This window comes from Myotis davidii, unplaced genomic scaffold (assembly GCF_000327345.1).
Source record: "Myotis davidii unplaced genomic scaffold, ASM32734v1 scaffold133, whole genome shotgun sequence".
NCBI lineage: Eukaryota > Metazoa > Chordata > Mammalia > Chiroptera > Vespertilionidae > Myotis > Myotis davidii.
The window spans coordinates 2,195,126-2,220,097 of NW_006284732.1; the positions used below are offsets into that span (position 1 = coordinate 2,195,126).

At 40.5% G+C, this 24,972-nt stretch overlaps 1 protein-coding gene and 2 long non-coding RNA genes across 5 annotated transcripts; 1 reads left to right on the forward strand and 2 right to left on the reverse strand.

Moving 5' to 3' along the window:
• Positions 1 to 27: 27 nt before the first annotated feature.
• LOC107181549 lies at positions 28 to 5,017 on the reverse strand. Its single transcript, XR_001512206.1, has 4 exons — positions 4,918 to 5,017; positions 2,652 to 2,736; positions 1,374 to 1,449; positions 28 to 388 (listed from the first exon to the last, which is right to left on the reverse strand). It is a non-coding gene; the product is annotated as an uncharacterized LOC107181549 (long non-coding RNA).
• On the forward strand, positions 2,747 to 4,911 carry OXGR1 (oxoglutarate receptor 1). Its single transcript, XM_015557604.1, has one exon. The coding sequence runs from the start codon at positions 2,761 to 2,763 to the stop codon at positions 3,772 to 3,774; it is 1,014 nt and encodes a 337-aa protein (XP_015413090.1). The 5' UTR covers positions 2,747 to 2,760; the 3' UTR covers positions 3,775 to 4,911.
• Positions 5,018 to 5,930: 913 nt separating the features above from the next.
• On the reverse strand, positions 5,931 to 22,356 carry LOC107181551. Of its 3 annotated transcripts, XR_001512209.1 has the most exons (4): positions 22,346 to 22,356; positions 19,959 to 19,964; positions 11,693 to 11,754; positions 5,931 to 6,005 (listed from the first exon to the last, which is right to left on the reverse strand). It is a non-coding gene; the product is annotated as an uncharacterized LOC107181551 (long non-coding RNA). The 3 variants fall into 3 exon arrangements; XR_001512210.1 differs by lacking the exons at positions 19,959 to 19,964; positions 22,346 to 22,356 and adding an exon at positions 12,898 to 13,426; XR_001512208.1 differs by lacking the exons at positions 11,693 to 11,754; positions 19,959 to 19,964; positions 22,346 to 22,356 and adding an exon at positions 6,531 to 6,709.
• Positions 22,357 to 24,972: the final 2,616 nt, after the last annotated feature.

Consider the following 24,972-nt stretch of genomic DNA (forward strand, 5'->3'; position numbering starts at 1 on the left):
TAATAATAAGTGCTGCTTCACTAGCCCTTCAGCACAAGATACGTTTTATTGATGTTGCTCATTGTTCTTTTATGTACTCAGCAAATATTTATTGAGCACCTTCTGCGTGTTGGGCCCCTGTTTCTGCTTTCAAGGAGTTGACAGATAAGCCCCATGGACTTGAATCTTGATTTGCTAAGGGCTGACTTTGGAGGGGCCGCTTCAGCAACGCCCCGACCATGGCCATATTCTTTGGATTTCCATTGCTGCCTCCTCTCCGTGCATGAGTCCATCCCCCCTGGTATTGGCCAAGGGAGAAGCTATTCACTGTGGTTTCCTGCCTCACTGCACCCTTGCTGGTCAGCAGTGCCTGACTCCTGTCATCTCCATGGCTGTGTAGGTGCTGGTTCTGTGAAGATCATGGCCAGTGAACGTCAATTAACTAGACAAGGAGAGAAGCGTTCACTCTGGGCAGGCCATGCATGGTCCCAGGGAGCACTTGGTTTCTCTTGGGAGGACCCTAACAACTGCCCAGTGGCCAGTTACACATCCCTGGGCTACTGTGTTTCTAATTCATTCAGAATAAAAGTAATAAATGTTTAAGTGCTTTCCAATCTGCACCCAACATGAGAGCTGGAAGAATATATTCAACACCAACCAACAGGGAAGGATTCTACTAGTTTTGGGTTGGTTAAGCTGGGCCAGTCGGAAGGATATTTCTGTTGCTACACTGAGGAAAAGTTTGATGGTGCAGATTTTATTACCAGATAATAGTAGTAATGGTGGCGGGCACTGATATAGATGTGCCACGCACCTTCCAAAAACACTTTATGTAGATTAACTCATTTAGTCTTCTCTCAACCCAAAGTGGGTGCCATTATTATTGACATTTTAGCTTTGGATCAAACAATTTAGAAGTCTGATTTATTGAGCACTTCTTTCCCTCTTGCCTACTCATTGTGAGAGGCAGCCCAGCCCTGCAAACAGGCTTGACCTTCTTCTCTAACTGGATTCACTACTAACTAGCAGTGTAACCTTGAGCAAGTCATTGCCTTTCTGTGCCTCACTTTTCACACCTGTAAAATGGGGGTGATGAGGGCACTATTCCATTAGGTTGCTGTCAGGATTGAATGAATGTACCTATGTAAGATACTTAGAAGGGTGCTTTGTACACAGGAGGCACTATGATGTTTATTATTAGCTATTCTTTTTCTTTCGAGCTTCGTCTGCCAATGCCCCCTGATATAGCAGCCATGCTGAGCTAACTAGAGTTCCCCTGGACTTCCTCAACTCTGTCATACGTCGCTGCCTTTGCATATGCTATTTCCTTGCCTAGAATGGCTTTCCTACTCTCTTGCTATGTCAGCTTATATGTTCCCTCACATGTAACTTACCTTTAATGCCCTCTGTTATTCTCCAGGTAACTGTTCCCACTCTTCATTAAATTCTTAGCAGCCTTGTACCATTCATCTATCAAAGGACTTAGTGATTAACAATTACCTAACAATTATTGAGCACTTACGTACCCAGTAGTGTCCTATGTATTTTTCTTTATTTTCTTTTTATATACTGACAGCTCTATGAGGTAGGGTTATATTTTCTTAAATTATTTCCGTGTTCATCCCTCCCTCCCTCCCCCCGCCCCGCCCGAGTAGACTGTGATAGTCGCTTGTACATTTGTGTGTTATTCATTTCGTATCTCTAGGACCTGGCAGAGTGCCTAATTAATACACAGTGGGTACTCCATAAATGTAAAGGGGATGCGTTTCTACCAACAGCTGTTTACATTCAAATAATAAGCTAATTGTAAGCAATTCTTTTATAGAATCTTCATGCTTTTCTCACTGCAGAAATTCACTCTCAAAATTTTAGAAAACACCGAAAGAAGAAGGAAGTCCAAATCCCAATCTTCCCGGCCCTAGAGAGTCTAAACAACTTGCTTAGGAAAACACAGCTGGCTACTCATCAACCAAACTGAGAATCCAAGTCAGGCACCTGGTGATAGAGCCCAAGCCCTTAAGGCTGTGATACTGTTGCTCCTCTTCCTCTCCACCTCCAGCCCCGCCCTCCACCCCCACACACAATGAACAAATTATGTTCGCTTATTAACGTGGGTTGGAAGAGCTGAAATTTGAAATGAAATCTACCATACAAACAACGGTGCAATGCATGAAATCTACATTTTAAAAAATGTTAGTATTCAGTCTTTTCATGCCTTTGTACTTTCTGTTCTGTCAGTGTTTTAGAGGCAGCATAGTGAGGTAAGGTAGAAAGAGCATAGCTGCAGCCCTGCCCTTGGAAGTGTTAGCAGGGATTGGTTGCATAACCTCCCTCAGTCTTAGTTTTTTCCGTAAAAGGGCTATAATAATAAGAAACACTTCTCAGAGTTTTGTCAAGTAAGGCAGCCAAGTGCTTGATTCACGGTGGGTCTCGCCCAACAGAAATCTTGCCAAATTGTTTTCCCCATGTGGGTGTTTTCTTCCCCACTCCTTCATTTTAATTCTCATGGTAATTTAACTTTTACATTATTATTAGATGTCTTTAGTAACTTGCCTCACAGCCATTTTCTTAGAAATTCAATTTCATCTCCTGATGAAAGAGAAAAAAAAAAAGTGGCAATTTAAAAATGTTAGAGCAATTTTCATTTAAAAGTGGATCAATGTTTTCCTTACCCTGTCGTTAATGATTTCTGTTTTCTTTTTATCAGCGAGTTACTTCTCAGTCGATTCATATTGCCAAACTGCCCTCTCTTGTTTTCTTACAAGATGAAAGGAGACAACCATGAATGAGCCACTAGACAATTTTACAAACACTTCTGATTTCCCCGGTTATGCGGCTGCTTTTAGAAATTGCACTGATGAAAAAATCCCACTCAAGAAGCACTACCTCCCTGTTATTTACGGCATCATCTTCCTGGTGGGCTTTCCGGGGAACGCAGTGGCAATTTCCACTTACATTTGCAAAATGCGGCCCTGGAAAAGCAGCACCGTCATCATGCTGAACCTGGCCTGCACGGACCTGCTCTACCTCACCAGCCTCCCTTTCCTGATCCACTACTACGCCAGCGGCGAAAACTGGATCTTTGGGGATTTCATGTGCAAGTTCATCCGCTTCGGTTTCCATTTCAACCTGTACAGCAGCATCCTCTTCCTCACCTGCTTCAGTGTCTTCCGTTACTTTGTGATCAGCCACCCGATGAGCTGCTTTTGCATTCACAAAACTCGGTGGGCCGTGGTGGCCTGTGCTGGGGTGTGGATCATTTCCCTGGTGGCTGTCATTCCCATGACTTTCCTGATCACATCCACCACCAGGATCAACAGCTCTGCCTGCCTTGACCTCACCAGTTCAGATGACCTCACTACCATCAAGTGGTACAACCTGATTTTGACTGCCACGACCTTCTGCCTTCCCCTGGTGATAGTGACACTCTGCTACGCCATGATTATCTACACCCTCAACCAAGGGCCGAGGACTCACAGCGGCCTGAAGCAGAAAGCTCGGAGGCTAACCATCCTGCTACTTCTTGTGTTTTATATATGTTTTTTACCCTACCATATCTTGAGGGTCATTCGGATTGAATCTCGCCTGCTTTCCATCAGCTGCTCCGTTGAGAATCAGATCCATGAAGCTTACATCTTTTCTAGACCCTTAGCCGCCCTGAACACCTTTGGTAACCTGTTACTGTACGTGGTGGTCAGCGACAATTTTCAGCAGGCCATCGGCTCCATGGTGAGATGCAAAGCGAGTGGGGACCTGGAGCAAGCAAAAAAGATCAGTTACTCAAACAACCCTTGACAAACTTCACTTACTCAACCAAAGAGAAAAGCCTACTGGTACTTCCCCTGTACTTTCTAATTAGGCCAGAATATCTCCTTCAGGGGAACTCAGTAAACATTGTGCATTCATGTGTCAAGGCCAGGGCAGAGCTGCTGGAGTCCTTTGCAACCATTTGTTGAGTTCCTTCCTTAGGTAGACCCAAGAATGGGCTACATGCATATCAGTAAAGGGTTAAAATGTACAACTGGAACTATTAAAACTCAGGGCCCTGTTGGAGGGAGAACACTTGCCCTTGGTCTCAGTAAGTTAGCACCTATAGGAGAAAGACAAGTTTCACTCATGGTTTTATACTCCTTCATACTGGGGCCTATTTGTACTGAACCCCAAGACTATTCAAGGCACTATTTGTATCTTTTTCAATATTCATTTTTTTTAAATTTCATATCTTTAAACCTCTTTTTCAAATTTTGCTTTGAGGTTATTAAACTATATTTTTCACTAAGCTATAGTCAATTTTGTAGATTAAAGCAAGTCAGTACCATCCACTTGAGATATTCAAAGATGTCAATGCAAATGACTAAAATGAATACCTGCAAGGTAATTGGGGTATTATAACTATTGCTATAGATAATTTTTCAAGTTGTTATTAGATTTATAAAAATTATCAAGTTAATATTGGTTATTACCAACATGTTCTGGGGAGGGAGGAGGGACTTTTGGGGAACAGAAGTGCTTTTAAATATCATGTATATATTGTGTATTAAACAAAATCTAACATAGTTGTTATTTCTCTCTGTGGGAAAATATTTCAGGAAATACTAATTCTCTTTACATACCTTTCTCTTTTGTGACTGTCATGAAATTATGACTTCTATTACAAGAGCTAAGCTATTTTTGAATTGTGTATATGCTGAATTATCACTAAGTATAAATATCTGAGAAAATGCCTGGTCTGAATATTTATACACCTAGCAAATGTGGTGGTATAATTAATAAACTAATTTTAAAATCATTAGATTGGCTGGTAATATTTTTTCTGTGAAAACACAGCTTTGCCACAATTATATTTAGATGAAGGTTATGTTTACAAAACAAAAATAATTCCAAGAATCGGTTTTAGAATAAGGCTGGAGGAGATGATTTGAGCGGAAGAAAGGTTACCATAGGAACTCTTTGTGGTTTCCAGGTTCTCCTAGGACAGTACATCTGCTATAGACCTAATTAAGGACGCTCCTCAGGAACCTCTCTTTGCCGGGCATGCCCGGATAAGAAAGAGGAAAGTCAGTAGTTCTTTACATGAACTTTCTGGATGATGGAATTCTCTCCACCCATCACCTTCCAAGTCATCTCTACTCCTGGGCCTCACTAGAGCATATGGAATGAGCTATTTCACTAGAGGGCCAAGGAACCTGTCCATGTGGCTGCGTAGCATGGAGGAGCATTCAAGGGTCCATTTGGAACCTGGACACTAGGTAGTTCTCCTCTCCCCTCTCCCTACTACCCAGCTCCTCTCCTCTCCTCTCCTCACCTCTCCTCTCTGTGGCCCTGGCTCCAGGACTTTGTCAAGTGGTTTTACTCCAGAGGTTCAGGTTTCTCATTTGTAAAATGATTTTGTGAAACCTCACAGTGAGGCTCTACTCCAATAGCCCGAGCAGGTTCTTGCTGAGTAAATTACTGGCATGAAAATAATGCCAGGGTCTTAAAAAATAAAAAGGAAATAAGCTAAGGGAAAATCTCTTGCTACCTTAAATGCTTATAGCGTTCATTCACATAAAAATAATTGACCTGCTTAGTACTGATACTGTCTATCATTAAAGTAAGTCTTCAAGGAACAGTGTGAGAATCCTGCTTGGGATGGCAAGTGGTGATTTCAAAGTTTTCACCCACCTGAGAAAAATCACTTCAATCTCCTTCATGTCTATTTCAACTTGTCTCTGTAGCTTCTTTTATCCCTTTCATTCTATCAATTTACAGAACAGTAAATCATCCCTCTGATTTTAATTCTTCCACTTTGTCTTTGGTCCTTATTCTGCTTTCTTAGGGACCTCCTCTGACAACCAATCCCGCTTTCTCCATTTTTTAACATTTCTATTACCCTGGATAATTGACCTTAGCTTGGGAAAGTGTATAATTTTCCTTTAGCCTCAAAATACCTTCCTTGGATTCAGCTGTTCTGTCATTTTCTTATCTGGCTTGTTCCCTGCAGTTATGGGTCAGGTTCAGATGACTGTATGCCTCCCAGGGTTCTGCTGAGAGAATATAATCACACAGATCCAAGCTAAATTGGATTCAAAGGGTAAGTTTTATTTTCCAAAGTAAAGAGTTCAGGGCTGTTCAGGGCTAATTGTGCTGGAGGATGCAGTTTGGAACTGAGGCCAAAAAAGAGATTGATGATACTTTCAAGGCCAGAATGGGACCCGAATGACCTTGCCTCACATGCCCAGTTGTAGGCAGAGAACGTGTAGGAACAAAAGGCAGAGAGCTCTGACCGTCTGCCAGGGAGGGAGCTGCCTCCTTGGTCTGCTGTCTGCACAAGGACGGGAGGCTCAAGGCAAGCTCACTGCCTCTGAGTGCAGGGAACTTTTTTTTCAGAAAAAAAGCCTGTTATGAACTTTGGAGACACAGTAACTCTTACTTCATTTTGTTTTTTAATTTAATATCATAAAATTTTTAAGTATTCACAAAATTAGAGAAAGTGATAAAATGACCTCACATACCCATGCCTTAATTTCATCAATAATCAACACCCTACCATGCTTCTCCTGTTAACCCACCTTAGTGCCTGTGTGTCCTCCTGGACCAATGCAGGCCATTTCGGTTTCCCCTGAGAAGGTCCCCAGAGAGGGCAGTGCAAGATATTGATAACCACAAGTTGAACCTGGCTCATGTGGCTCAGTGGCTGCGTGTCAACTATGAACCAGGAGGTCACGGTTCAATTCCTGGCCAGGACACATGCCCAGGTTGTGGGCTCGACCCCGAGTGTGGGACACGCAGGAGGCAGCGAATCGATGATTCTCTTATGTCATTGGTGTTTCTATCTCTCACTCTCTCTCCCTTCCTCTCTGAAATTAATAAAAATATATTTAAAAATAAATAAAATATATTTTAAAAAAACAAACAACAACTACATCATGGAGCACTTAAGACTAAACATTGCTTCCTGTTCTAATTTTATTCTTAAATTCTACCCAGCAACACCATTCAATATAATAATCTTCCTGATACTATATAATGAGCCCAAATGATATCAAATGATACAAGGCCAGCAATGTAAAAATGCCTAAGGTCGAGAGCCCTTTCCATTATTGAGCTGCAGGAAGAAATTAAATTATAATTTTTATGTTTTTTTCCTTCAGCACTTTCATCTAAATATTTTCTATTGATCTGCCTTTCATTAATCCTGCCTTATATATATGCAATTTGCTATTAAACCCATTAGGAGAATTCCTAATGTCAGATATTATATTTTTTATCATTTATAGAATTTACATTGGATTCTCTTCACTAGTTCTACCATTTCAGTGAATTTCTTACCCTTATAATCTTTCTGGGCCTGTGACTGCTTTTCTATTTTGGTCTGTTTTTCCCATCTTTTCTAGAATTGAATAATCATAGGTATTTTAAAGCCCTTATCTGTCCACTTCAATATCTGGATTACCTTTGAGTCTGCTTCTATTGTCTGCAATTTTCCTCATGTTTATGGGTCACGTAATCCTGTCTCCTTGCATGTCTACTTTTTTTTTTATTAAATGACAGAAATTGGATATGAAAGAATCAATAAGGCTACCCTGAGAGATTTTTGTTAGTTTATTGTTCTATTATAAAATTTCCATTTAATTTCACTTCTCTTATACAATTCTCTCTTATTCACTAAATAAATCGTATTTTTCTTTGACTCTTTAGATGTATTTATATTGCTGTTTTAACATATTTGTCTATTAAATCCAGCATCTTGTTTGTATTACTTCTCTCTGGATGTTATAATAGATTACTGCAAATTTAGTGGCTTGAATTATATCACAACCTTTCTCTGTCTCAGAGGTCAGAAGTCTGAAATCCGTTTCACTGGACTAACGCCAAGGAGCTGGCAGTCCTCCCTTACTCCTGAAGGCTCTAGAGGAGAATTAATTTCCTTGCATTTTCTTGCTTCCATAAGCCACCTTCCATCTTCAAAACCAGTTCCATATCATCTTCCAACCTCTCAGACCTGTGCTTCTATCTAAATCCCTCCTCTCTCTAATTCTCCTCTTTTTATAATTAAAACTCTTGCAATTGCATTGGCCTGCCCAGATAATCCAGGATAATTTCCTCATCTCAAAATCCATAATTTAATCCCATCTGCAAAGCCCCTTCTACTATGTAATGTAACATAGTCACAGGTTTTAAAGATTAGGAAGAGGACATTTTTGAAAGGCTATTATGCAACCTACCGCAGCGGTTTCTTAAATAACAAATGGCTAAAGTAACAATAATAACAATGTAGAGTGGCCTTGAGGTCAATTTTTAATTGCTTTTCTTTTCTTGGTTATTGGACATGTTTTTTCGGTTTTGTGTGTGTAATGGTTTTTACTGATTACTGGATATTGTAAATAAATCATCATGGTGACGCTAGATTTTATTATTGTCCTCTGAAGGTTGTTGCCTTTTCCCTAGGAAACACATCAATTTCCTGCTTACCTTGAAATTGTGTTGACTTGGTTTTACAAATTTTTAAGAACAGATTTGTGAAAAGCCCAAGGTGTTTCCAAAGCCCTTCCAATACAGCAGGACTCAATCTGGTTCTTCTGTGCTCTTATCCAGACTTGGTGTTAGGGTTTTTTGTTTGTTTATTTGTTTTCTCAAAGCATATCTAAAATAGACTTCACTCTAGGCCATTGTCTTTATTCCCAAGGCAGTTTTCTGCTGTCTCAGCAAGCTGAGTTAGCGGGATGTTAATGAGGTTTTTTCTCTCTGGATGGGCTGGAACACCGATGTCCCCTAGCACTGCTTGCCCACTAGTATCTCTGATGCCATAATAGCCTCTTTTTTATTAATCTCAAGTAGTCTCTCCCTGCAAACACAGCCTTTGGCCCAGGAATCTCAAGGAATCTCCATGCATTTCTGCCCATGATTCCTTCATCACTGATGCTCTGCTGAAATATGTTAGATATGTCAACAATTTCAAACTCTGACCTATTGCCTCCTCAACTAAATGGGGCCGCTCTGCTCTGCTCAGACTCCAATTCTCTGTACCACGGCCAAGAGTTGCCTAGCCAGAGAGCTGGGGAGATTGTGTTGCGTTGGCTATTGTCCTAAGCCTGAAAACATCAGCTTCATATATTTTGTCCAGTTTTATTGTTGTTGACAGTATGTGATCTACCGCAGGTGAGGGAGCAGGTCCCATACTTCCTGCCTTTTCCATTAATGCTCTTTCCTATTGACCCTTCTAAAATGTGGGAGAGACCCCAGTTTAAACGTGTCTCCTCCCCTAAAATGACAATGGAACTATAGCTATAAAGACATTGAAATTTTTGGAAACATAAAAGGGATGGATGAATGGTGATACGAAATGGAAATAAAGCTGGTAGTGGAGGGAATCCAGAGGCAAGCTAATGTATTCTGCTTAACTGCGAAATGCTCAGGAATTAGAATGACCAGCTACCTCTGAAAGAGGGTTATAGTGGGACTGACAAGAAGAGATTTGATTTAAAGCCTGAATAAGAGACAGTTACATCCCTAGATATTCTATTTTGTCCTATGCAAACCAATGACTGCTCCTTTTCCACACCAAGAAAATACTAAGCTTTTCATTCTGGGGAGGTTGAAGCAGAAAGATTCTTGAAGACAACAGACACAATTAAAGGTGGAGTGAAAGTGAGGTCCTAGATACTAGATAGAAACATTTGGCTCTGAAACCCTTGCAGTTCATGCGTATGTTCCCTAGCAGAATATTGGTGAATTATTCTCTAGGGCAGCGGTTCTCAACCTGTGGGTCGCGACCCCTTTGGGGGTCGAACGACCCTTTCACAGGGGTCGCCTAAGGCCATCGGAAAACACATATTTAATTACATATTGTTTTGCGATTAATCACTATGTTTTCATTATGTTCAATTTGTAACAATGAAAATACATCCTGCGTATCAGATATTTACATTACGATTCATAACAGTAGCTAAATTACAAGTTATGAAGTAGCAACGAAAATAATTGTATAGTTGGGGGTCACCACAACATGAGGCACTGTATTAAAGGGTTGTGGCATTAGGAAGATTGAGAACCACTGCTCTAGGGGAATGGAAACTATAGCCATAACAGATACAACTAGTGCTGTACAAGATCCTGTTTTAACCGTTTTCTTCACAAATCCAGTCAATCTAACGTTAGAGCCCTTGTGCAGAACCACTGCACTCTGCTGATTTGCACAAAGGGACAGAGTTTTCTAGATGCCAACAGTTGGGGGACAGCTCAGCCTGCTCACCCACAGGGATGCCCACTAGTTGACCTGCCTTATTGACTTAGCTTGGTAGTGTCTCACTCTTCAGAATGAGTGGACAGCCACCAATAACCAGGCAACTGTAGAGAGCCTGTATTAGGAACCAGCGGTTCCAAAATGAAAAAAAATGGGATGAGGGAGGGGCATTCAGGGAAACAGAAACAATGTAGGGAGCATAAGAAACAAAATTTTTAAACCACTAATTAAGACTCTCAGAGACATCCTTGAAAAAGACCAGGAAGTTCTAAAGGAATGAGCATTCAAAGAGAAAAGGAAAAAGAAAAGAGCTCTTAGAGGGCTTAAACAGGGGCATTTAGAGGGCATGTTCCAACTGCCCTCCACGAACTGCCTACAAGTTGGCAAGTGCTATGCACTGGGAGGTAGGAGTATTCTTGGCCTCTCCTTTTAGTCTATTCTAACGTATATCTAAAAGAAACTCTTCCAGGCTGGTAGTATGATGCTAGAGTTATTCTTGATTTCAGTGTAGGAGAAACATTCTCGGATTTTTGTTGTGCATTTCAAAGGTGTTAGGAAAGTAGGGTTTTTTTAAGTGCATCTAAAGCACCATGTTTTTTGGAGTTGCTCTATTTTTTTTATATTTACTTTGTCTCTATGATTACGTATTATACGATGTAGGAATAGTTTTATATGATTGCATAATAGCATGTAATTAATTTTTCATGATTTTGGAAATATGCCCACAGCCTGAGCACATTGTTTTTCTTTCTAGAAATGCTTGATAACATTACATTCATGTTTCTAAAGGGTGTTTTTTGAATTAATCACAATACCTTCTGAAAATACTTGAGAAATAAAACATAGATGCATAAAACATTCTTCATTCAGTTTCAATCTTTGCTTGCACAGGTATTTATAGTACAGAGGAATGTATGGCTACACAGTTAGGACTACAATATCAATTTTAACTCCCATTTTGTTAAATAACACCAGCATCTTTTGAACCCCTACTATGTGTAAAACACTGCTATACCCTGAAGATAGAAAGCTTAGTAATAATCAGTTCTATTTTCAAAGATGCTACAATATGGCATATCAGTTGCATTATCCATATGGGCCTTTTGGGTTGAGCATTTATGTTATGCTGCAAGTACTTACCAAAACTCAATGAAAAGTCTATTCAGTTCTTTTTGTCATTATAGTTTATCATTATTCTAAAGAGCTAAATCCAAAGGGAGTGTTTCGGGAACATATATAATTATCTAATCCCTCTTATCAATAACCCTAAAATGCATTCTAAATGCTAAATGAACAGAAATATCCTAGGGTTTTAATTGTACATGGTTAAATGCCCCATTTACCTGTTTAAATCCACTTAGGCGATGAACTATAGGGCAGTACTTGGTGTTACATACTTAGTATTATCCCATTTTCAAAGACAGCATTATAAACATCTGAATCTTACCCATGATAACCAATAAAAAGAAATCTATATATGTACCATACCTGATGCTCTCTGTATCAAATAACAAACTTGCTCCTTCTGGCAAAATATTTTCTGAGTCCACCTAAAAGTGTAAATAATAATGCTGGTGTTTTTTCCTTTAAATTGGGGAGCAAACCAGCATTTGTATTCAAAAATTGAAGGGCAATGTGAAAGCCCCTGTTCAAGTTTTAAGCATTTGTGAAAACACTACTAAGTTAGGCTTTTTCTGCATCTTTCTCCGACCTCCCAGCCCAGGATGGCCAGTCCTACAACTTCTCTTCCTTATTCATGACCGGCTTTAGGCACTTTATCATATAGGACGTGGATTACCACTCTTCCATGTCCATATGTTCCTTTTCTTCCCAGGGAGGTTATTAACTCCTCCATGCATGGTCACATTTATTTGTGTTTCCAGTTCCTGGCAATATGCTAGGAGGCATGCCAGATAGAACAAGCACAACAATGAGCCACTTTTAGAATGAAATACCTGCTTTTTTAATCCCAATTCTTACTCGACCGATTTCTGCATATGGAAAAATTCACGCTTAAATCGAGTCTTTGTATTGCCTTTGAAGACAGGGAAAAGACTTCTGTTTCTGGTAACAAGCTAGATTAAATCTACTGCACAACCTTGCAATAAAAACAACAACGAAATGGACTAAATCAAAGATGTTCACAAACATCTGAACATGCTCACTGAGCTGGTAAAAAACCAAAGACTCCACAAGGGGGAAAAATAAATATGAAGGTGGGAAACTAGAAGTCAGTGAACAGCAAAAGCAGCAATTTTCCAAATTGTATCTGCAAAATCCTGATGCTTTTGAGCCTAAGTTTTGATGTCCATGTGGGGATGAGTAGGGTTATATCCTGGTTGACCCAGGACAGTACTAGTTAATGCCTGTTGCCCTGGTAGAGTTATTAACAACACCCAGTTTTATTCTTAAAAGCCCCTGGAATACTATGTGGTCATCCTAAGTGTAAGAGAGAGAGGACATAATGCATGGAACTCAAAAAGGTAGGGATTCTAATAGATGGTCCTTGCAAAACTCTACCTGTCAGTGGGTTCCGCTCTCCATGCTAGGGTGAATGATAAATAAGACTCTGAAGCAGAAGGGAACAGAATATAAAATAGTCTGCATTTACTTTGACATTAGGTAGAAGGAAAATGAATTTGCCCCTGAGAAATCATAGACAGCAACAAGCTCTCATGTAAATTTGTTGTTACCTGCATGTTAAAATTGAAATTCAAGTGGAGAATTGAATTTTAAGTGATCTCCAGATGGGTAGTACCACCAGGCAACTGGCAGAAGCATACGGGAGACCTCTCTGAGGGAACACAACTTTAACCTAGGTCTCCAGGAATTCCTACTGGTAAAGTTTCCAAGGAAAATAATGAGAAACACATTTAAAAGGAGTTTGCAAGAAATGCCAACAAAAAAAAAGGCTTAAAAGATGAAATACGTCAGGATTAGAGGACGGAAGAATCAGACTGTCAAAGATTTCACCTGTGAAAATATCAGACACTATTGTAAAACAGAATGTTTATTTTGTTAAAAAAAAACAAAACCTGAATCCTCAGAAGAAGGATGATGGAAATGAGACTATAAAATGATTAAGCAATTTAAAGAAAATGAATAGGCTTCTAGAAATAACAAATATAATAAATTGAAATAAAAATTGTTAATGGTTTGCTAAAATAGGAGATTAGACTCAATAAGAAGAGAATTAATGAACTGGAAGTTAGATGAGAAAAAAACTATCTAGAAAGCAACACATAGAGGAACAAGAAAATAAAAAATATGAAAGAGTTAGACCTAGAGTAGAGGGTGAGAAGGTCCAACATATATATGACGGAACTTTCAGAAGGAGATAAAAAAGAGAATGAGGGGAGAAAACAAAAACAGTTGGATTATTAGGTTAAAAGTGTTTATTGTATTAATAAAGAAACAAACATGTGGATTATACAAAAGAAAGCTTTGAAGAGAAAAGTAATGAAAATCTGTTATAAAAGAAGGTTTATGATTAATCCAATTCTGTTTACCTGGCAATTATAAAAGTTAAATACATAAATATTAGTTAATCAAAATGAAGTCATAAAAGAAGGGGAAAAAGAAACAGAGAGTAGAACAAACGTCATAAAATAAGATGAAAGAACAAACACAAATATGTCAGTATCACAATAAATGTGAAAAGACTAAATACTTTGTGAGACCCCAGAAATGGGACCCTCACTCTGTCCCGCAGACCGACGGCGACCCCAATCAACCGCAGGAGATGTCACTTGATGCAAACAGCAAGAGGCTTTATTCCAGCGCGCTGGGGCTCAGCTCGTGTCTCACTCACTCCTGCCTGGTATTTTTACAACCTGCTTATCTCAATGGTTGGCTATCTCCAGGGACAGCCCCAAGGCCTGCGCTCCCCCTGTTCCTGTCTGTAGCGGGGGAAGCCTGGGAAGTTTGTGTGGCTTGTAGCATTTTTTATTCTTTCAACTTCAGTTTCAAAAAAGTTTTCAGACTACACTTTACAGTACTATAATCTATGCTCTTTTAGAAAGAGTTAAAGATAAAACTTACTTATAAGAAAAAATTAAAAATGGAACATACCTATAATAATGAAAGAAATAGAATTAGAAATTGTCTCAACACAATACAAGTTTACTACTCATTAAAAAAAAAATCAGCAAAAGTGTGTTAGAAGGTAGCTTTTGTCCAAACAGTGATTCAGGGACCCAAATGTCTTTCAATTCATGACTCCTCCACGGTCTCAGGCCTCAGTCTTGTTTTTAACTACCCTCTTCTTAACCACTTTTCACACATTCCATTAGTAATCCCTGGTCACTGTTCCCTCCGAGTGCTCTGGATGGAGGAGATCTTCATTATCTGGTTATTTAGGAACTAAATATGTATTGGGGTTTCCAATGCGGTACATAAAGGAGGAGCAGATTAAAGATAACTTCAATATAAAAGCTCCTTCAGTAAAAAAAGAAAAAGGAAAGGAGACAAGAGTCAGGAATTGTGAAATCCTGTCAATGGGCTTGGTGAAGACCCATTTCCTGTCTGTGGGGGGAAGTTCCTTGATTAGACTCAAGTCTGTTCTCCAGAAGAAACTTTTTTTCACTATTCCCTTCTGCCCAGGGGACACGCCCTGATGCTTCCTCCTGAGGCAGTGGTTTCAGGCTTTAGCAAGAATCAGAATCCTCTGGAGGCTTGTTACAACAGATCGCTGGACACCATCACTAGAATTTCTGATTCAGTGAGTCTGGGAATTTTTGCATTGCTAGCAAGTTCCTGGGCGATGGTGAGGCTGCTGGTTTGGGGACCACACTAAGGGAGAACTATGGTCCCGACGCCCCATCTGAAATGGGCTGAAGGAATGTCTCCTCCTCGAGGGAGCCCTATTTTCACTGCCAAATTCTTGCTGGGGCAAGTTTGGAGGCATGGGGGCAATTCTACAGTCACAGACTTCTTAAAGCCAGATTGTAGTGTGTTTAGCAAGACAATCCCTACAGATACTTAGTAGGCTCCTCAGTTATTTGCTTCCATTATATTCCAGGTATGAATAACCACATTAGTTCTTCCCTGGGCATAGCTCTCACTCTGACTCATATCTCTGCTTTCTGCTCCCCACCGCCCACAGTTGTCTCTTCCAGGGTACCTTGTACACTGGCAGGCACCGGGAGGTCATCTCATAAAATAACCTTGAGTTGGAAAGAAATAACTTTCATCTGATCTTTGCCACAGGGCCTAATCCAGCGGTGGGCAAACTACGGCCCGCGGGCCGGATCCGGCCTGTTTGAAATGAATAAAACTATTGGAAAAAAAGACGGTACCCTTTTATGTAATGATATTTACTTTGAATTTATATTAGTTCACACAAACACTCCATCCATGCTTTTGTTCCGGCCCTCCGGTCCAGTTTAAGAACCCATTGTGGCCCTCGAGTCAAAAAGTTTGCCCACCCCTGAAACTGAAAATTCCTAATGAACCTTTGTTATGCAAAGTCCTTTTCAGCCTAATTTTTAAATCCTGGCTTAGAGTACAGAAACAGCTCTGCCTATCCTTGAAACTCTACATATCTGGCCTCTTTCCATTCCTTTCTAGCTCTTCTCTCAAGCCAACCATTTGTACTCATCCTTTTGTTTTTACACTGTGCTATAAGCAATGAGGACAGACCAATCAATATACATGAACATTTCTAGCTCCTTCCAACTACTTCCACACAGCTGCACATCTACTAGGGCACTCGATTTCCTTTTACAAAAAAAGCTGGTAAAACTTTATGCTACGATATAGTAAAGCTCTCTGTATTTCCATCTTGTTTTATATTTTCCTTCACTGTCTGCCCCTCATCCACTGTGTCAATGCCATATTTTAGAATTTGTTAAGGCAGCTTTTGCTGGAAGCCAATTCTAGCATGTCATAATTGCAAGAGTTTCATCAAAAGGTTGATGGAACTTGGGGACTCAAGAGGGTTGAGTCACACATGTAGCCACCTGTTGGGAATGGCTGAAGGCATTTCCCCAAACCTGAATAGGATACATTAGATTGATTGTTGGCTGCCAGACAGCTCAGGGCATCTTAATCTACATGTTATTGCCTCCTACTGGCCATACACCACAACAGCCGTAGGCTAATTCTTCCATTCTGACAATGGACTCTGTATAGGAAACCTGACCCTTTGAAGTGTATATCTCCACCTTGCCTCAGGACAAATTGCATTAATAAAAAGCATGGGGTCCTGAGATGAGGAGACCTTAGAACTTAGATCTTAGTTTCCTTTAAACTAGGCTCCTCTGACCCCCAAATGCCTTTTAAAATTATGCTTTGTCTCTGGACTCCTATTTAATCCACACACAGCCTTCTCCAGATTTCCTGAACCCTCTTAATGCTAGAACAAGAACCCCGGCAAGCTTCCTACTTCAAAATACCAGTTTCCATATTGATTAGTGTAATATTAGCTGATGAAACAAAATAGTCCCGAAATTTAGTGACTAATAAATAGAAATCCTTTTGTTGCTCAAGTGGCTGCCCAACATAGGTGTTCCTGGTTGCAGGCTGTTTCCATATATGCAGGGATTCAAGCATCTGTGTTCTTTTCATCTATAGCTTCCCTAAATCCTAGTATCCCAGAGTCCTTGCATGGTTGTGGATGAGGAAAGAGAAGGCACACATTCCTTATATAAGTGCTATGTCACTTCTACACATATTCCATTGGCAAGACCTAGCCACATGACCCCATCTGGATGCTAAGAAGGATTAACTTATTGCTGACTGAGCAGCTACTTCCCTGAAATCATTGTTTTCTGGAAAGGGGGAGGGGCATGAGAATTTGGTGGACCATTAACTTTCTTGATCGCAAAAATAAAAGGTGCTACAGTAACACTTCAGAAGATATAGGGGCCTATCTTTAAAAATCGGGGGGAAAAGGAGTTTCAAAGAAGCCACAAAAAATATAAACCATAACTATTGATGATTTCAACTACATAAAAATATCAAGAGCTTCTAGTGAGCAAAATATATCACAAAGAGAGCAAAAACACTAGCATCAAACTGTCTTTGATGGCTATCTGTTGAAGATTCTTGCTATGTAAACAACTGACCTTACATATCCAGAATGCACAAAGAACTCTTACAAGTGAATAAAAACGACGGTTAAGTAGCAACCATAAGTAAAAACACATACATAAATACGTATCGCCCAGTAGCAGCATGAATGGTCCACAGGACCATGGAAAACTGCCTAAACTGGTTAGAATTCAGGGACATGAAAATTGAACTATGGTGAGCTGCCATTTCCCACCTATCAGTTGGTAAGTGTTTAAATGTTGGATGATAAAAGTATCAGTCAGGAGCTGAAACAAAGTGAGTTCTCTTACAGTCGTGTTAGGAAAGGACACACATGCTAATGTGTAAAAATAATTTGGCGTTATCTCACAAAGGGAGTGGTAATGTTTCATTATTTAATAGCTGTATAGATACGTGTGTGTGTGTGTGTGTGTGTGTGTGTGTGTGAGAGAGAGAGAGAGAGAGAGAGAGAGAGAGAGAGAGATCTAGCTAACAATATGAACATTGCAAACAATAATTTTTTGAAAATATGTAAGAATTATGGAAAAGATGGTCACGGTGGTCACAGCTTCGCTGCATTGGACACATTCTGTAACTTATTATACTGCTTCTTCATCCTGTCTAGCTATTTAGAACTGCTTCTGTCTTCCATCACCATATAAGCCAAGGATAAACATTACGTCTTAGGTGAACATGAAATGCTAATCTGAACAAATCCTCCTCATCAATTTAATCCCTTGAGAATTGGTGAGTAAGGGAGCGAGAGTGCAGAACAATGGAATGTTTCCCATCCCCAAACGCAGTCCTCTGGAGGCAACCCATGCAGGAAGCACACCTTCTGTTTATGTCAGAGGGGTTAATTAAGAAAAGTTGGTGTCATTTCCAATAATTACTAGGGATCAAAACTTACAAAAGGCATGATGAGGGCCTGGCAGCTACACCAAATAAATCTGCCTGCGACCACACAGCCGTAGCGGTAACATCTCAGAACATCTTTTGCAAATCACCTTGGCTTTCATACAGCCCAGCCGGAGGAATGAGAAGAGGCTGATCCTACCAAGTTCACTGGACTTGAAAGCAGGAAGAAGGGCCCAGATGCCTCTACTCAGTGGCCTTAAAAACTGCCACGAGCCATCTTCCATTTCTCAGAGGAGTGAATGTTAAGCTCTCTCCCAGAGCCAGAATTTAAGGACAGAAAGAGGCTCTTCTCCGTTAGCTTTCAAACCGAAGCAACCAATTATCATCAAGTATAAAATGTAGCCTTAATGGGGTAGGATTTCCAACAATCCTGTGTTGGGAGCACGGGAAAGGGCGTTGGAAAAATAAAGGGGAAGTCTAGCCTGTCTTTGTGGATGTGAGCCGAAGCCTCCCCGAAGCCCCCTCCCAGGGAAGGCACTCCACAAACACTTCATGAAGCGCAGTAAACACGCAGCAACCTCGCCTTTTATCTCCCGCAGGCGGAATTCTGCTCCCTAATTGTCCATTAGCTCGCTTCAAATGGCAGAAACAAAATAACCACTAGGGGGCATAGAAAACCTTATTAGAAGTAAAAGTGCCTCAGAGAAAACCATCAGTACCTGAGGGGGGAAAAAAAAAATGAGAAGCTGAGATGCCAGCTTAGCTAAATTCAGCCGGGAAAGGCAAAGGGAGGGTGCGTTTTCTTAAAAAATACAACCTCTTCAGAAATACGATTCTCCTTTTGGACTGTGAGTAAAATTGGCAAAATTAGTAAATGTTTATATTTTTCCATGGATGTGAAGCAATTTCTAACTTCCCTTACTATTTAGATTAGCTCACAGATAAAAGTGTTTGTTTGTTTTGAATTTCCCTCCGTAAAGGTTCTTTATAAAAATTAATGGAATGGAGGCACTGTTGGTTTATAAAACCAACGTACTCTGCTTAGAGAACAATCTAAGGGAGCCCTGAACGAGAAGAGAGAGGGTCTATCCAGTGTGTAGTGGTTTTGTTTAGGAAAAATTGGGCTCCTCTGCTTTAGGAATCTGTGCAGGCTTTGGAGTCCTGCTTCCTGATAAAAATGAATCGCTAGGTCACGCTACAACTTCACTTGCTAACCACACTTTCTTTGTTTGCCCGCTGAGCTACAAAATCTATAATAATAAATATAATAATAAAAGTGTAATATGCTAATTCAACCAGACAGCCAAATGAAAACCACTGTGAGCTACAAATAACCCTCAATAAGCATTGATGCATAAAGATGACAAGGACGTGAGGCTGTACCTGCCTGGGCAAGGAGGGGCAGAGTATGTGGGCCACAGAGGAAACGCTGAGGGAAGTTTTGTTTGTTCCAACAGATATTCATTGGTTTTAAACCTGCAGAGAGAATGGAAGTAAAGGGAGAAATTGACAAGAAAGGGTAAAAAAGTTATTTGGTTAAATGGAGTTGATGGCCAAAGAGAAGGGAAAAGGAGAATGAACAATGAATGGAAGGAATGCTTCATTATAATAGAGTGAGTACATGGTAATAACATTTCAGCATGGAGACCGCTGCTTCATTTTGTTTTGGGGAATAGAAACGTGGATGAAGTGCAGGTGGAAGCTTTTGGATGAGACTCTCATCTCTAGAGCCAGGTAGTTTCCGGACCAGGAATGCAGTGGAATCTCACCTAAAATTCCCTTGGGTGACAGAGGGATCCTGTGAGCAGAAATCATGAGGCTTTAGTTCCCTCTTGGAAAGGCAGTTCTGTGCTTAATTCTTTACTCTGTCCTTGGCATGACACATACGACAATGAAGAAATTTCAAACCGGAATTAAGAGAAACCATTAGACCCTATAAAAATAAAATAATAATGGTTATGATGATGATAGCAAAACCTTCATAATACTTGGTTGTAAGCACTTCATATATATTAACACATTTAATCCTATGAATTAGAAAGTATTATCATTATCCCCATTTTACGGATGGAACTGGAGCACAGAGATTAAGGGACCTGCCCAAGGTCACACAAGTAAGACACAGTGGAAATGCAGTGGAACTGGAGCAATATGTCTCAGGTTCTACAATTTTAACCACTAGTTGAACTGCTTCTCTAATCAATGAATATGTCTTGCTAGTATTTCTATTGTCCATCTACACTAATAATAGACATACATGGTAATTGACCATACCTTCACTATGCCCGCCATTGGCTGATCAGACCAATATGCAAATTAACTGACAACAAAGATGGCGGCTAATTTGCTTACTGCAGGCAGGGTGGGACAGCGTGTTCGACCTGGGTGCAGGGAGGGGACCTCAGCTGAGATCCTCCTGGTGTGGGGAAGGGGCCCAGGCTGGGCCCTGTGGGGAGCTCAGGAAGTCTGGCTAAGCAGGCGCTGATTCATACCAACTCTTACTCTGCCATCTTCCTCCAGCTCTTTAAGCTAGCCCCCCTGCCCCACCTGTCCTGGGGATCAGGTTCTGGGTGACCGCCCTGATCTCAGACTGTGGACCCAGAGACCTCAAGGACGAGTGCCCTGGTAGGAGCCAGTGCAGAACTACCAGGGCAGAGTTGCTTTGGTGTCTCGGTGAAGTTTGCTACTGATCCAAGGAGGAAACCCGAGAGGGGAAAGGCCGGGAACCCCAGGCCTGGCCACAGTTCTGTCTCCACCTTTTAGTCCCCTATCCTCCAACCACAGAGGAAAGAAATAAGGAAGGAGTCTGTGCTGCCTTCATAAAGTATCTGTATACCTGATCGGCCTGTTGCCTTCCACAGAGGGAGGCCAGACTGCGGCTTAGGCCCGCTCCCCACAGGGACATCAGTAGGACATCCTGTGAGGGCTCCCAGACTGTTAGAGGGGGCAGGCTGGGCTGAGGGATGCCCCCCAAGTGCACACGTTTTTGTGCACTGGGCCTCTAGTTATTTTAATAATATAATAGCTTTAATGTCCATTAGCACTTAGTGTTGTGTGATCACAATAGCCAAAGCTCTTTTAAGCCCTCAGTACTTTTTTATGAGTGTGAAGTGGCCTGAGACCATAGAGTTCAAAGATTCCTGCTTCCCTCATCTGGCCTTAATGGCTACGACCTCCGTGCCTCATCCTAGGACAGAACCAGGCTGCAGTGCAAACACCACAGGTTGGAGTCCACAGACCTGAGTCTAATCCTGACTCACCCACCCAGCAGCTCTGTGATTTCAGCTAAGTGACTGAGCACCCTTGAGCCTTCTGTCCCTTCATTTGTAAGGCAGAGATATTAACTACATTTCACAATGTTAGAAAGTTTGGATGAGTTGCCACATGCCTAGAGCAGTGTCTGAACTACAGTAGACAAGAAATACATAGTAACTCCCTCTGTCTACCCAGGTGCCTGTATTTCCCCCTACCATTACATCATATTGTCTTTAAATTCTTGACTTTTCTCCCAATGTTACAATAAAGAACACTTGCTTATTTTTTCGCAATCAGTAATCTCGCTAAATTCCTCCTTGTGACAAAATTTTTAAGTCAAAAGTATAGCTTATATTATTTACAGAGTGCTTGCTATGTGATAGGCACAGCGATACATTATCTGTATCAACTTATTTAACCCCCAAGACAAATCCAAGGGTTAGGAGCTATTATTTATAACTTGGTCTTACATGAGAATAAACTGAAGCACAGATAGTAACTAAGATCACACAACCAACAAGTGGGAGTCAGACTTGAGCTCAGGTTGTTTCCAGATTCTGTGGGCTCAGCTTTCACTCGTGGTGCCAAAGATTCTATAATGGCCCCTAAGGAGCTTTGAACAGGACTCCATTGGTTCTGTGTACATCTAGTTAATATATGACCAATGACAGGTTAACTTCATTACATCAATATCTGTTCATTTGAGAGATTACAACAGTGTCTTCTCTCTCCTTGCCTCAGTCTCTCCATTCCAAAACAGACCTTCCATCATTTGAGTAGAGTAGAACCAACTAACTCACACCTATTTTTCCAAACAATAATTCTTTGTGACTAACGCTACTTAAACACAATCAGATAATTGCCTCTGGAAGATAAGCAATGTAATACTATCCTTCCAAATAATTACATTTTAATCAATTGGTTTGACTAAGCCCTTATCTTCAGTTGCTACCTATGTTGACCATCTTTACATGCCAGGTTTGAAGAGAATGGGACGTTAATATTTTTGCTTATACAGACATGTTTTTATCCACAGATACTGGAACCATTTTTTTAATAACATAATTACATAAATGTCTGACACATATTGCATATACACTGAAGCAGTAATTTCAAAACATATTGTAATTTTTAGAACAGACGCTACACAACTGCCGGAAGAATCTGAGTAAGCCATTGTTTGGTTCTGTGAGAATACTTCTCTTAATTTGCTTTTTTTTTCTCTCACAGAGGTGTTAAACGACTGTCATTATTTGTGTCATCTCCAGTGCCTAATGAAGTTAACTCAAAGCACCAAATATTTTTCTACACCAGGACATAACTTTTTCCGGTTTCCCAGCTCGGTGAATAGCTTAGAATCATAGAATATTAAAGCTAGAAGGGCCCTGAGGGACCATCTAGTTTATCTGTCTAATTTCACAGGTGGGAAATTACTGGTTTATGGTTCACAGTGGGAAAGGCAGGCAGGGGTTTGGAATGGGGAAGGATGCCATTTCTATTTCTTTCTCTAAATTTCCTTGCCAACTCTGATGACCCAGTTTCTTTGGAATTTCTTTTTCTTTGTTCTGTATTCTTTGATCTCTGTCCCTTTCTCGCCGTCTGTCTTGGTGTCAACTAAAATATGGGTCACAGATCTGTTTCCTTCCTACTCTGAAGCTCCGCTCCCAGGATGCCACCACAAGGAGCAGCCTCTCGCTGGGAATAAGTGGGAGTAATGGCATGCAGGCTTGTGTCTCACAAACATATGGTAGATGGGTTTAAATTAAATATTAGATTTCGCTTTTCATAAAACTCTGCTGGTTCTGGCAACCTACATTTCCACTTCCTACCACATGCTTTTGATCTCTTCAGCCCACCCCTCTCCACCCCCTATCCCAACCCCCTCTGCTCTCTCCCAGCTCCACGCTAACTTTTTGGGTCACAGTTCTTTAATCTGTCTGTGTGTCGTTCCTCCTGGCCCATCCTTAAGGCCTTATTTTCTGTTAGCTACAGCTTCCAAAATAAAAACAGTCCTTTCCCTAATAGGAACTCTGGTGACAACAACAAAATAATTATTTTTCTCACCCAACTATATCATAACTGAAAGGTATTTAAAGGGCATTTTGAAAAACAAGGCAAAAGTGCTTAATTCTACTAGGGAAGGCAGGTAAGGCAACATCTATTCTGGGAAATGACGGAAGCTAGATGGGGGAGAAAAGCATTCCAGGTAAATAGAGCCTCCTGGAGGTGAATGTAGAACAAGCAGCAAATTGTAAGTGACGGAGGGTGCCTGGAAGTTCATGGTGCCCACGGCAGTGCCAGAAGACGACGGGCAGGTGAATGTAGCAGATAGCAAAGGATCTTCTCTCTGCTGGGGAAGTATTTAGATGGGGAACACGAGGCCCCAGGATCTGGTCATACTTAGTCTCCTAATCATACTTAGTCTCTATCCAACTTGGTACTACCTTAGTCCAGGCTGCCATATCTTTTTTTTTGGGGGGGGGCGGGTGGAGGGTGGGTAGCTTTACATTGTTTTGAGGTACGGACACAAGTAAGAATTGGGAATATGAGCTCTTAACTCATGATGGAGTAAAAATGTTTAGAGCAATGATAGGAGATGAGCTGAAGAGACAATCAGGAGCTAAGATTCTTTTCAAGGTTGACTTTGCATCCTCTTAACTTTCTTAGATCCCAGCTAACTAATGAGCAATCCAAATCTATTTATTCAATCTCTCGGAAGGGGCATTCTCACCATCAGAATCTTTCTCCCACTCCCTTCTAAAAAAGCAAAAACAAAAACCCATGAACAATTTACAATTCTAGCAAATTTCCAGTGTAGCATAAAACTTATTATAAACATGATTGTCAAAAACAATAATATTTTATTGATAGGGATCAAAGAAACCAGTAGAGACACTCCACATTCGTAAGAACTGGTTATAATAATGTTTAGTTATTCCAGACCATCTGTGAGAACATGAAAATAGCCTCATTATATGTAAACATATAATAATAGTCATTATTAAAATTTGATTTTCTTTGTAGTATACACAAACAAAATGAGAAGCAGAGAAGCTAAGGTCCATATTTTATGAATGTGGAATCAGAGAGATAATTAGATGTACAAAGAAACTGTAGAGTTAAAAACTATTTCTGGAATATCTGAATTTTTATTAAAAAATTCAAGATGCCCCAGAGATTAAACTAGCTGCTGACCTAACCTCAATCACCCTGAGCTGGCAACATGCTGTAGGAGCAAGTCCACAGTCATATGCTTCAGCAGGCTGCCCTTGGAAGTGCTCTCTGCCACACCTTACTAGGCTGTTGTATTGACCGAGTGAGATCATGCCCAGCAAACTCCCTGACATCTACTAAGGCCAAAGTAAATAGTTGCTTCCTCTCCTTGATTGGTGGGGCAAGGACTCTACTACCTCCACTAGATTTGTGTTTTTACAAATTACCTTTAGATTCTTATTGTAGTTGTATAAAATATAACAACAATTTGCTAGGTCCCTTGTACTAGTATCTGCCAGGCACTATGCACAATATTTTTCATATATTATGAACATACATACATATACATACACATTTTTTTCCATCCCCATTTTACTTAATTTTTAATTTTTCTAAAATTTGTTGATTTG

What these genes read in the sequence shown, in the direction of transcription:
- OXGR1 (XM_015557604.1), top strand. Translation starts at nt 2,761, where the DNA reads ATGAATGAGCCACTAGACAATTTTACAAACACTTCTGATTTCCCCGGT.